At 38.1% G+C, this 13,575-nt stretch overlaps 1 protein-coding gene across 8 annotated transcripts in view; it reads right to left on the reverse strand.

The window, feature by feature from the left end:
* Positions 1-13,575, reverse strand: part of diaph2 (diaphanous-related formin 2) — a 364,160-nt gene that overhangs the window by 231,302 nt on the left and 119,283 nt on the right. For all 8 annotated transcript variants that reach the window (XM_084951486.1, XM_084951520.1, XM_084951494.1 and 5 more), the window contains 6 exons: positions 12,398-12,508; positions 10,988-11,100; positions 8,089-8,205; positions 3,617-3,735; positions 2,375-2,439; positions 1,477-1,581 (listed from right to left, as the gene is read on the reverse strand). In XM_084951486.1, coding sequence (XP_084807612.1) covers positions 1,477-1,581; positions 2,375-2,439; positions 3,617-3,735; positions 8,089-8,205; positions 10,988-11,100; positions 12,398-12,508 — 630 coding nt within the window. The remainder of the gene's footprint in view (positions 1-1,476; positions 1,582-2,374; positions 2,440-3,616; positions 3,736-8,088; positions 8,206-10,987; positions 11,101-12,397; positions 12,509-13,575) is intronic.

Genomic DNA, 13,575 nt, shown 5'->3' on the forward strand with positions numbered 1-13,575 from the left:
AGACTAAATGTTTCCACTTGTAAATACTCTTTCCCACAGTAGAATGATGGACTACAGTGGGACCATTTGGACAGGTACTTATGACCCTTTCATCACTAATGAGCAGCAACAATTGCTTATTCTGAGATCACTGCAGATATATTTCCTCCTATGCATTGTATTAGCCCACACCTGTATCATCCAGATGTGCAAATTGTCACGAATTGCTTTTAAAGAGGAGCTCACACACGCTGATGATCAGTTAATCAAGTGCATTTGATTAGCAGCACCTGACTGCTACTTAAACTCTTAATTCCCAGAACTAGAAGGGTGCACTTGGTTTTTCACACATTGCTTCTGTTATATTTGGCTAAAGTTTTGTTAAATAAATAACAATATTTCATGTATTGTTGTTCATCTGAGCTTGAACTAAAATTATTTTAGAACTTACTAGGGATGATAAAAGTTAATTATAAATATGTAAAACTCCTTCTTTTTATCAGGGCTGTGCACTTGCACACACACCTACATTTCTATTAAACTGTTAGATGTAATGCGTTAATGTTGCATTTGTTATGGCTCAATTTGACACCTTAGAGGTTACAAGTGCAGGTAAGAAGTGGAGACACACCCTGTAGGCGTATGAAGCACAGAAGTGAGATCTACACACAAACTGAATCCGAAGGAGAAAACGGCTACTTAACTTTGGCTATGAAAACAGCTTAAGTTCATTCTGCATAACAGTATTTTTTGTAGACTGACGTGAGATGTGAAAGGTTCTGAGCTGTGAAAGTGATTCCTGGACCACATATGCAGGTGCAGTTTATCAGTTGGTAAGTACCAACATAAGCCACAAGATATGAATGTTTGAAAGAAAAAGCAATCTCTGGTATGGATGTAGCTATACCATCTTTCAATGCTGGTTTATATTAAATTCCCTAAGCAGGGAGGCAAACTGCCTTTTTGTCCCAAGGTAGTACTAAAGTGTTTGAAATTGGGTTAAGGGGGAAATAGCAGTCATTTTCTGCATTCAAAATGGAAGATTTTGCCTGGAAGAAATGATGTGGAGGCCAAGAAAAAGAAATGCAATCGATGTCTGTGATGATAGAATTTCATAGGAAAAGCTTCAATAGAGCAATTCGTCCATATAAAGAAATACAACTTAAGAAGGAGATTGACCCCTTATTAAATCAAATGTTCTTGCATGGGTGATAACTTCCACTTACATTAGCTTTGCATCTGTAAGTGGGGTGGAAAGGTATCCGGATAAAAACAAAACTTTCTTTTAGTGGCGCAATTACTTTTCTGTGCTACGATTTTAGGACAAACACATTTATTTGCACATTCTTAGTCTTTCATTTTAAAAACAGAAAAGGTTTGGACAACCAAGCTTCACCTATCTTTGTTTTCTTGTTTTTTGGGGAAAGATACAATATAAAGATCTCTGGGGAATGCAACATTGTTCTGTAGAGTAAAAAGATTTCTTCATGGATTTACCTGGGACTCCAGGGCTTGGATCTTCCCCTCCAACTCTTTGATTTTTTCTTCCTTCTTTTGAGACTCGGCTTGGGCCTCCTGCCGTGCACTGAACTCTTCATCAAACTGCAACAAGAAATACTAAGATGTCTATGTGCAGAACACATATAAAAAGATGTAAACACACGGGCACAGAGGTTGGTGAGTGGCAGGGTGTCTCCAGAGATTGGCCACAGGGCATGTCAACAGACACCAAAACACGCCATCTTACACTCTCTGGACAATTTCTGTTCATAGGCCCCGTGTCCCTAGAGCCCTGTTGTCCTCTGTCTTTGGTTCAGGCTTGGCTTTCATGTATCCTGATGGTTCTAACCTTTGCAGAAACTATGCCGTGTCGTTACAATGATTTCACTACCCCAGTAGGGTGCCCGGTACGATGATGGGGCATGATTCTTAAGGAAAAAACATTCCCAGGACCCCCACTGGGGTGTTGTCAGCCTGTGATAATGTTTCTCCATAAAATACAATTTATTACTAAAAGTATGACGCTGAAAGAAAGGTTTTGAATTTTATTTCTCTCCAAAAATACAAACCATCAATCAAGCCAGTAATTGAATGATACCACAACTAATTTAAAATACAGTAAGAGGCCCATAAAGCATCAGCTTAAAATGCAGAACTGTAAAACATCAGAGTCTGCATATAACTTAACTCTACCCTGGCACTGTGCACAAATAAGTATACATCAGAACATCTGCATTGATTCTTGTAATGCTGATACGGATCATGTACCGTCACAGCCAGGTATTGATCAGGGCATGGAAAATCAATAGCTTGTCTGGGAGCTCGGAGGAAGAAAAAACTTTCCTGATGGGAGCTGACCAACCGAGGGGCGCTGCTGGAGTGATTAATGTCTCACCTTTTTGGAGAACTCTGTTGCCTTCTGCTCACTCTCTTCAACTTTGGCTTTATCCACAAGCTGATCTGCAAGAGAAGTTGGCCATGGTCAAAAGATAATTCAAATGCATCTGTGGGTGTGCCTTACAGGCTCCTAATGTGAGATTTGCAATTACAGTCGCATATTGTTTTAAAAGTAAAAGCTAGGGATTGTTTTTTCTTTGTTTTGTTTTTTGCAAATGTACTTATCTCTCACCCCTTCATCTATTCCACTTCTTTATTAACATCAGTGTTTTATTGTAACAAGAACACCACCACCGACTGTTAGCTATCTGTTGCCTAAGGGTATGTGCCTTGAAACAAAAAAAAGAAATCAGAGTATATAAATATGGATCAAATCAGACGTCTCTATCTTTTATTTTATTTTGTTAGCTTTGCCTTTACAAATCCCATATTTTACATCTGCCCTGTAGGTAGCAAAAGTGCAAATTTTAGGCGTTAATTATTTGCTAAATCACATATTTAGCTACACATTTTTCATTTAGAAAATGAAAAACCTGTGGTGAATGTGGATAAAAACACAAGTGAATAGACACCTTTCAAAAACTAAATGAAGATGTGAAAAGAAAAACTGATATATATTTTTTTCTTTTTAAAATTACTTGATTAAATCCAAGTGAACTGAGAAGGAAAAAAAAGGTCTTTAATACTGCACGGATCCTCTGTGCTTAGGTTTAGAAACTTTTAATGACCCTTTGTTGGCAAGTTGCAGAACTGTTGGTGACACAACTGAGAGACACAAAGTGGTGTTATTTATTTCTCTGTTTAAAAAGATACCCATTAGTAATACAGTGCAAATAGATGTTTTCACTGGAACACTACAAGCAAGATTTTTCTAAAGTCTAACAGGGTTTTTTTTTTCCTGAATTAACTGGATTCAGTTAACTAATAATTAAATGACCCTCTTATCTTATGACAAGTCACTGGAGATGTTAGACGAAGGATCTGGGAGAATAATGAATACAACTCCTAATATAACTCCTGAAGCACAGGATCTAAAAAAAGTCACCTTTACTTAAGGTACTTGTTTTACCTTAAGTAAAGGTGACTTTTTATTCATATATTAACATTTAGATTTTGTTTGTCAACACATATCATATCATATGACGTAACAGGCACAGTTCAAACCACTGCATCGCCGTGCCGTCTTACAGTATGTGTAATTAGCAAGTAACAAATGATTATGAAACAATTCTCTAGTTACCAATCATGTGGGTGAAGTCCACGTCCAATCTTTTATTATAGACAAACTCTGGGTCCATCCCGCTGCGATGGAGGACCACCTGAGACACACACTCTTCTATCACCTTGTAGTACTGAGGCCTGAAGAGTCACGAAACACAGTAGAACAATTAGACAAACCACAGAAAGATATGAGTGACGCAAACTCCACAAGGCTAATTAACCACAAATGAATCTGTTATCCAGCCCAGAGGTCACAAAATGCCATGTCAAAAAGGGTGCTGCTGGACAAAATAGGCACCCTATTAAATTTGATCAACCCTTACATGGAATTAGCAGATTAATGGGTACACAGAACCCAAGTATGTGTTAGCCTTTCAATTTCAAGGTGACTGACAGTAGCCGAGGCCATGCTTGCCCTCTTGCATAATTTGCAATCATCTTTGCCAATTAGAGAAACCATAAAAACTGAAATGTAAATCTAATCAGTGTAATGTGAGTAATTGAAAGCACAATGAATAGAAAAACATGTCAGCCAGTTAGGAGTGTGACAGAGTGCTTGGTGTTTTCAAGAAGGTTGTGCGAATCAGCCCGAGAGTCCGACTCTAGCACACAGGTTGGTATGTGACCTTTTCTCTGTACCATTATCAGCTTTAATTGCAAGTGACATTTAACAAATACAATGTCAGTTTAAGCTTCCAAGCCAAGAGATAATTATTTTCTAAGCAAGACATTGACCAGAAAACCATTAAATGTGAAAAACTGACACTTAATGATGTTCATAAAATTAAACCTAAATTATGGATTTTTTCAATTATTTTAAATATAAATGAATAAATACAAAGTATTTATACAGGTGCACACAGATAGGACCAACTAATTCTTTCAATGCTATTTATTTATTTTTTACTGGGCAATAACGGTTATTATACAATTAATTGGTGGAATATAGCATTATCAATTGGACAAACAGGATAAACAACCTAGTGGTTCAATAATTACATGAACTCCTTTCATCTTTTTTAAATAAACATATTTTTAGTGGGTGCAGTGAGCAAAAGCTATGTCCCTCTGTTAAAAAGCACAATTACATGGTACACCAGTTCAGAGAGGCTTTCACTGGCAAATAATACTAATTTAATGTAGATTAATTCTATTGTTATTTAGAAAATATGTGTGTATTTGCGAGCAACCATTTGGGTGTATAATTTTACAACAAGAAGATGACAAAGCCAACACTGGAAAATCTGTAAACCTGTATGTGGCTAATATTAATTCATTATTAGTTCATTTATAGCTTCCTAAAAATGAAAATCCAAGCTGCCAAAAATCCTGACATTTTATTCCATTTTTGATCTAAATAAGACACTCAAAGTCTGATCAAAGACTGCCCACCTGAATGGCTCTGTACCAGAGCATTACAATGAAAGAGCATTAATGTCACGAAAAATAAATAATTATGTTAGCAGGCAGAACCGTGAATAATGTGTCTGCTGTCAGGTGATTTGTCTGAAAAGATAAAAAAGTACATCATTCAAGTATGTATCTGAGCAAAAAGGAACACACTTTGTTATCAAACATTAAATGCAGAAAAGTTTTTGTTTTGTTTTTTTCTTCGGGGCTTTAACTCTACACAAAAATTCAAAGGCTATGTTCTGATGATACCTTGTGGGTGGACAGACCATATCATGTTATGAGCAGGAATATGAAAAGCCACAAAATTCTGAGCCAAAGCAAATAAGAATAAATCAGCATTTAGGTGCTCTGTTTTGAAAGCATGAAATGCCATACATTAAGCCTGGTGGATTCGCCCACTCATGACTGGAACAAGCGAGTGAAAGCTCACACATCGCCCTGCATGGCTTAAGCACTATGGCACTCGGCTTACAACTGTCACCAATGTACACCACATTATTATCTCAATAAGCCGCCCTATTTTCCCTCCGTCCTCCATCCTCCGCCACCACCAGGCAGATAGGGGCTGGGTGGAGATAACTACAGACGGAGAGAGTGACCCAGAACTGTCAGGCCCCTCCACAGTGGGCAGGGCTGGGCTCCAGAAGCAAGCATATGTCCCCTGCATCGTTCCCCACCTCTTCTTTTACTTTGGCACCTTCATTTCTTCCAGTGATAGCTTGCAGTTCAGCACAGCCCCAGCCACTTGATCCAGCTCTGCTCCACATAGCCAGTGTAATCCCCATATCACCAGGCTCCAAAAGAGCAGATCTGCTCTATATTTACTGGGTGGGTTTGATGTGCTCCCATTCATTAGGCTTTCAGTGAGAGATTAATTATCAAAAATACACCAAAACCCCAGAGGGGAGAAAAACAACTAGTGTTGTGTTAGAAGGAATTACAGTAGACAGAGCAGCTGCCCATTATAGAAGGTCTTATTATTAGAAGACTAATTATAATATTTAATGAACGCTCATTTAATGTTATTATTTGAAAGGAGAATTAAGGAGCCAAGTGTAGCGGTAATTCAAATTAATACAATGACAAAGAAATGTAATGTCTTACTTTGTACAGAAAAATACAACTACAAGTTTATTCATGTGAAAGCTACCTTTAAAAGACTTCCACCAGTAAATAATCCCAGTAAACCCATCCATTTACTGGCCTCCCACTTTGTTTTAGTTTCATGTTGTGGAAATGGTATAGCCACACAAGCCCGTTTCACTTTCCCCCAATTTTAACCACAACCCTAAAAGCTGATAACTTTTAGGGCAAAGGCCAAAACATAGCCGATAGTATCTATTGGAAATAGCTGCATGCAGTGTAAGACTGTGTCCTCCATCATCCTAACTGCACAGCAGTGATGTACGAGGGGGAAAAAAAGGCCTCAGTCATAATGCATTTCAGGTGATAATGTTTGGGTATGAGATTTTCCTTGCTTTTGTTATGCAGGCTCAAGAAGAAAAAAATATTCCAAAACATATCTTTAAAAAGGCCGTCAGACTTTTATGAGTTTTGGTACTGATCTCTCTTTACTGCTGGCTTACTCTGTGGACACTCGAGCTGAGGTGGACATAGTGATACTGGACGGTTAATGTGAATTCTATTTCTCACTTCCTCCAAATAGATGAGGACTACATAATTCATAACTCGAGGGGAACAGCAACTTGTCTATGGTAAATTGATCGTCCTCCTCACAGCTTTCCTTCATCTTTGAACTCTCTTTTTTAAGTCTTATTTCTGCAAAAAGATCTGACATAGCAGCGAAATCATCAGAATCACTCTATTTAGAAGAGTGTCGACCTTCCCGGCTACTAATATTTTTCCTCTTCAAAGGTAAAATAAAAAGCAACCCCCACAGGTTAAAATCAATTAAATTAAAACTACCGCCTTTACTAACCAGTTAAGTTGCAGTTTACAACCATATCTGTATAGATTTATAATTTATGTAGTGAAGACTTTGAAGAAATATAATACGAGGGCAATGTTAAGAATTTAGCAACCTGCCAAGAATGAAATATCTATGGTGTTGAATCGTGGGCAGAAAATGTTCCCTCATTTTCCACATTATGTCAAAGTGAAGTCGACTTTGGACCTTTTGGATAGAAAATGTCACCGCTTCGTCACTTTATCCCATTCTACATTCAAGTAAAATTTAATGTACAGTAAGTTGGCGTTTGATTTCCTGGATTAGAGCTGTCTTAGATTTCATAAAATTAGGCCCAGTTGTTCCTGAGGAATCAACACTGACATGAATTGGACGAAATGATATCAGACCTTTACCTCCACCCCCAAAATCTAATCAGTACTTACTTGAGTTCAAGTGAATCTCAGCACCAAATTTAAAAAATGCAGTCAACCTGAAAACTAAACCCGTTTGTCCACTGAGGTTGCAATTATGGAGGCATTACTTTATCCCTACAGTACTCTGATCAGTGTTTTCTTTTCTTTCTTTCTTTTTTTTTTACTTTGGAGTTCACAATAAAGGAGATTACTTAAAAATGTTGTGTTACAACAAAATCACACTCCAGCTAATAATCATTCTGAAATCTGACGCCAGCTACAAGCTATTTTTAAAGCTTTTCTCCCCTTTCAGAATGTAATTACAGTGTACACGTCCACATTTTTTGTAAGTTAATGCTATTTTATTTTTTTACTTTTGGACCCAGTTGAGCAGCTGCTTTTCACATATCTCATATCTGCTAATTCGTGCTCAGTAACAGGGATGTTAACAAAATTAAACAAAAAAGCCTTATTATTTGTCAGATTATTGACAAATAACCAGACAGAAAGCACCAGCATCATAAACATGATGATTGAAAACACCAGCTCCTTAACTTATAGAACAAGGTACTAGCCTCAACCTGTCAGTCAAAGCAACCAAGTCCCTAATGTCAAACCTTAAAATTTATGGTTTTTGTAGCACTTTTTATGGGGAAAAAAGTAAAGGAAAAACTACACTAAACTTACAGAGAGCACCACAAGGTCATCGGTCAATACAAAGTTAGTGGTAGGTAAAAAAACACAAACACAACTTACCTGATGTAATAGTCATTTCTGATGAGCAATAGGTGCTGAAGGATTGACAGGAAGTAGGTCTCTGAGGCAGTGTCTTTCACCATATTGGACAGGAGATGGTACACCTCATTCATATCAGTGCAAGAGTAAGGTTAAGGAAAAGCAACTTTACTGCAGTGACATGTTCTACTTTCTAGAGTTATTGCAGATATGCTTAACTTCTTTGGAAAACCCCCCCAACTTGAACTCCTTATTATTCAGGATCATTCAACTGCAATAAACATTTAGATTTTCATTACTTCTTACTTCTTTTCATTATAGTTATTTATCTTTGCCAGCTTTTCTTACAAGGACTCTGTGTGCAGAAGCAAACAGAGATGCGATTCCTCTTATCTGTCCTCTCTCAAGAGAGCTAAAGCAGTGTAAACAGCTAACTTGTGGAAAGGGATCAGGAATGAAAAATGCTCCCCTCTGGTATCCCTTTTATTCCAGACTTTTCAAGAGATGGAAAATTAATAAGAGAAAAACTGGCTTGAATTTTTAAGCTAAGAATGATGAGCATCAGATTATTCGTAGGGCAAAAGTACAGTTGAGTCTCAAAACTGAAATTGAAACTGACATGTAGGAGGAGTAAAAACTGATTTTATTTAATTTCCAAAAGTTATTGATTACATCTTATGTTTGCATTTCCCAGGGGGAGGTAGTGATGGCTTTGGCATTGAAAACAGACATAAAATTGAACTATCCTACTTTTTTATTCTTCATGTGTAAATATGTATTTGCAAGTGATGAATTAAAAAAAAGTTACTGAGAGAAAAACTTGATGTCGTATTTAATGCAGTAAAATATTTGTGCTGTTCTCATAACCTCCTTAAAGTGTAACTCTAACAATTAAATAAATACAGAAAATGAGTGATCTGGAGTCTGTCTGATTTGTTTGCTTGAGAAAAGACGATTTCCCAATGGGCACTCATCTTCTCGGGAAAAAAAAGTGGAATAAGCCTCTCAGAAATGTGCACACATGCAGAAAAAAAGTCAAGCTCGCAGAGATAAAAACCTGATTGCCATCCTAACACGAAGTGCAGATCTTGACAATGTATGTTAAAATATTTACAAAGAGAAACGCAGTAACTACAAAGCAATCGAGTTAAATTTGCAGCATGTTGGCACCATATGTCGTGATTTCCCTCCATCCTGCTTTTGGTACAGAAAATATCCGTTAAATGAATGTGCAGAAACTGATCTACGATCTTTATATGGCCTGGCTTGCTGTCACCCATACAAAACGATCTGCACGCACTGCAACTGGAGCAGATCAATTCTTTTAAACACTGTTTGACAGTCCGATTAATTGCTATTAATTTCAACAAAGTCTGTAATTAAACTCTTATCCCATATCAAATTTTTAGAGAAGCAGGGATGGGAATACAGGCTTCTCTAAAGTATCATTTTGCCTTCCTTGCATTAGTGGAGTTTGAAGCCTAGGAGAATTACCAGGCCTGTGAGATTCAATTATAGCCTCACCACAGCAGCATTTGAGAGGACATGAGAAAGAGCTCACACTGGGAAAGTATCCAACTAGCTTCATCTATCACTAAACTGCAGACATAAACCTAATGTAAAATGCCAATCTATTCATTGGCACCTCCTCTACGCTCACTTTCTTACTCTCTGTCTCTCTTTACACTATCTCTCCAAATAATGAATAAACATGAGTGGCAGTCAAGTGTGATGTAGGCCAGTCTGTGTTGGGGTCAATCAATCACCATTCCACAGATCATTAATATTTATTAGTGGCCTGGAGTCACCTCCTCGGCACCTGGACCTGGGTCGGACACAGAGGAGACAGGCCTTTTCAGGTTAATATTCATGAAACTGCTGCAAGACACATATACAGTCTTCAGGTAACAGAGGTACTACCTGTCTGTACATATATAAGAATGTGTCCGCATGCAGGCAAAGAGACAAAGGGTAGCCCTGGGCGTTGAGATTATGCTCATACCTAACAGATCAATACCAAATTGTCCTTCGAAACAAACATTGGACCTTCTCATTTGTGAACCTGCTCAAGCACATCATTAATCTCGGTGCACTTTTTCCCCCTACATCTTCTCTCCACATACACATACATTACCTCCTCCCCTAACCTACATGTGTCAACAGGAACTGTCACTCACAGTAGCACTTTGTGCATGTACTAGAACTGTGGGATTTGGTGGAAGAAAAAGGTTGTGGGAATGAACATCTGCATAACAATGCCAGAGTCTGGTTTCTCTGCTCACAATGTCAGCTATTCATACATAGCCTTAGAGAAGATTTGTGAATTATTAAAAGGTTCTTGTCTGGGGTGCTTGAAGAAGTTTCCAACTTGGGACTAAATTACATATCACCTTATTAACTTCTACTCTGAGTGTTTGGAGTTAAATGGACATCCACAGAGAGCTAGAGGTCAAAATTCACCTTTCTAAATTGGGCAGACTGTTACTTAAAGAGAAAAAAATATGATATGTTACCATTTAGGACAATATCTGTTCATGGGAAATTTTAATTGTCTACTGTAAATGTTAAATGGTAAGAAAGGGAAAGAGTATTCCTATTCAATATCTCCCTCAGGAGTCTTACTAGAGTCCGACCAATGATAACAGACAAAAGACAAAAAGTGAAATGAAGAGGAGAAGAGCAAATAAAAAAAAGAGAGGTTGGAGGTTAAGATTGCGAGGTTATTTACCTAGTATACCTGGCCAGAGATGAAGCTGGATAATGTGCTCAAGCTCCTCTAATCCTTCTCTAATGAACAAAGCCATGAGGGGGCTTCAGCCTATAAAGCTTAACCAAACCCACGATATACACTCATCTCTCACTGCTAGTTCTGCAGAACCGTTCATCTGTATATTCTCACAGAGGGAGGACAAAAGGATATTCCATCTCTGCGCGGATGTCATCCAGGCGATGTGAGAGTTCGATCGAGTCCTCCTCCTTGTTCTCATTGAACACCCTCAGCTGGATGTCCAGCTCTTCTGTCTCTTTTAGCTCCTGCAGTGAGTTAGACATACAGTATATAGTTGAATGAATGCAGAATGTGTTTTAAGTTTTACCAAAGGTCATCCTGTACTGCAGATTATTATGTTGCAGACGCAGTAGCATGTATGGGTTTGTGAAAATTTTACTTCCACTTTATGGTATTTATAACTTAATTTATTCTAAAAAAAGAAGAAAAAAAGTAAAAGAAAAAGAAAAAAAACTATCACCAAAATTTCATCTCCCTCTTCCAGGTGTACAGAAAACTGGGAACTGAGATGCTGTGAACTCTCTCGCTAAGTATTCCAGACAGTACCAATTCCTGCACACCTGTTCCAGCCACAAGGGGCTACAGAGGTGCTCTTTACAAGTTCTCTATGAATCACTGGCAGTGGAATTTACAGATGGAGACAGGGCCAAATGTAACCCAATTTCTGCAGGTATCAATCACCCTGCACCGTTTTTTGGGCGCACCATCTGTCTTCAGCAAGCAACGCTGGTTCGGAGGGAGGTGCACAATGGCACAAAAAAAGGAGGGAAGGAGAAGAGGAGGAGAGCCAAATACATGCATCAAGGACTATAAGAACAAAACAAATTGTTCTTTCTTTTTCAGTGGACTAGTTCTCTGCCAACAGCAACACTGACTCCTGAGCATAACTCATAATTAGATGAAAGAGTGTCAGTTTGAATGTCGGCACTAAAAGCGGTAAACGTGGCATTCATAAATGGCTGTACACTGAGCCTCTTTCATATCAGGGGGCAGAATTGAAGATAATTAAAGTAATGACAGTAATAATCAACAGGCACAGCTGGGATGACTTATTAACAACTGGCTATGTGACATCTTCACCCCACTTGTGACAAATGAGAGTTTGAATGATGAGTTGGAGCTCGTTTGCCTTTCGGCTCATGCGAAGATGCGTAAGGTTGCTGATAATGATGCCTGCGTGATGAGGTGCTAGCAGTGCATAATACTTGGCACAAGCTTCTACTACTACTAATTAAATTAAAACAATAAAATGTATTCCTCTAGTATTTGTGTAATGAAAATAACTCAGTTTAACATCTCAATAATTTGGTTTGAATGCCTGAATGCTGCCTGACCACAATTACATAAAACATTCACATCCCAATTATTTGGAAGTTTAAAGTGCACAAAAAGCTATTTGGGTTGTGATGAAAAGGAAATCTTGCTTTCAGTAATTATAATAAGAGAGAGGTAACTTGTCGTGGGAGGATTGGCAATAACGATGCAAAATTATGTTTATGGCACGCATGTAAACAATGTGTTCTCTGGAAATTGCTAACTCACAGGAAGGATCTTCTTTAGACCGCATCTTAAAAACTCGTTGCGCAAATGTATCCTGAAGTCCAGGTCGTCAGGGGAGGTGACCAGGGCATTGATCAGCTGCATGCAGGCAACCTGTGGAGCAGACAAAACAACGAAAACAAAACAAAAACAAAATCAAGAGAAAAACTCATGAGAAACTATCGACTAAATATTTTACCAAAAAAAAAGTATCATCATCAGATATGTAACTCAACTCTAAGATGCATGTTTAGTCTAAGCAGCGTAACTGTAATTTGAGGTGAATATTTGCACCTTAATATTTCCTTTCAAACTGCAAAATTACAGAAAAAGCACCGCGAGGATGAGGTGAGGGAAGTAAAGAGAGACAAGTCAAATGAAAAATTGCAGAAAGTAGAAAATACAACCCTGGTATGTCTATTGACTATATGTGCATTATTAATGGATTTATTGGTAAGGAGAAATCCTCAAAGTGAGTGGTGGTGTGTGTGCCTGTGTGCTAGGTAGGTGGATGAGGCTGGCTTGGGTAACGAGGAAATTACTGATGAATAATAATGACCTGTAACGTGTTTCAGGGGAGGAAGTCGTGAATAAGATAGTTTCCCTTAGACAGACAATCGATAGCAGGCTAAAGGATTCCCACAGACAATCTAAAAACACTGCCTCCTGAAACCTTGACCCTGTACTGTCGGTATATATGCGTTAATAACAGCAATCGGAACAATTCTGATTCTGTGTGGTTTCCCGTGTAAGCTTTATGATTTTTCAAGGTTTAAAAAACGCTATTTGGGTAAAAAGTTTTACTAAAATCAGTTTAACGTTTATTTCCATAAAGACCAACATTGTGTCCTGAATCAACTTTTTCCAACCTTAATACGACCTGAACACGCTTTTTATTTTCTACTCAGTGAAACAAAAGTGAAAATAACGCCACTTTGATTTTTCTGTTACTGCAGCACTCATACAAAATGCATTCATATTCTCTTGAAAAGTATACGTTTGTTGTAGTAAAGGATGCACTGCAGCTGACTATGTGCCACTACTGCCAGAAACCGGAGTGATGACAGACTTCTCCATGTTTGAGAAAAGCTTGAGGGCCTCAAACTGAGAACTGTGCACTGAAACCTGACATTTTACTGTATCCACCAGAGGCCAGACACATAAAAGAAACTCCACCAAAC

This window comes from Perissodus microlepis, chromosome 2 (assembly GCF_051167445.1).
Source record: "Perissodus microlepis isolate ML-2025 ecotype Zambia chromosome 2, ASM5116744v1, whole genome shotgun sequence".
In the NCBI taxonomy this organism is placed as follows: domain Eukaryota; kingdom Metazoa; phylum Chordata; class Actinopteri; order Cichliformes; family Cichlidae; genus Perissodus; species Perissodus microlepis.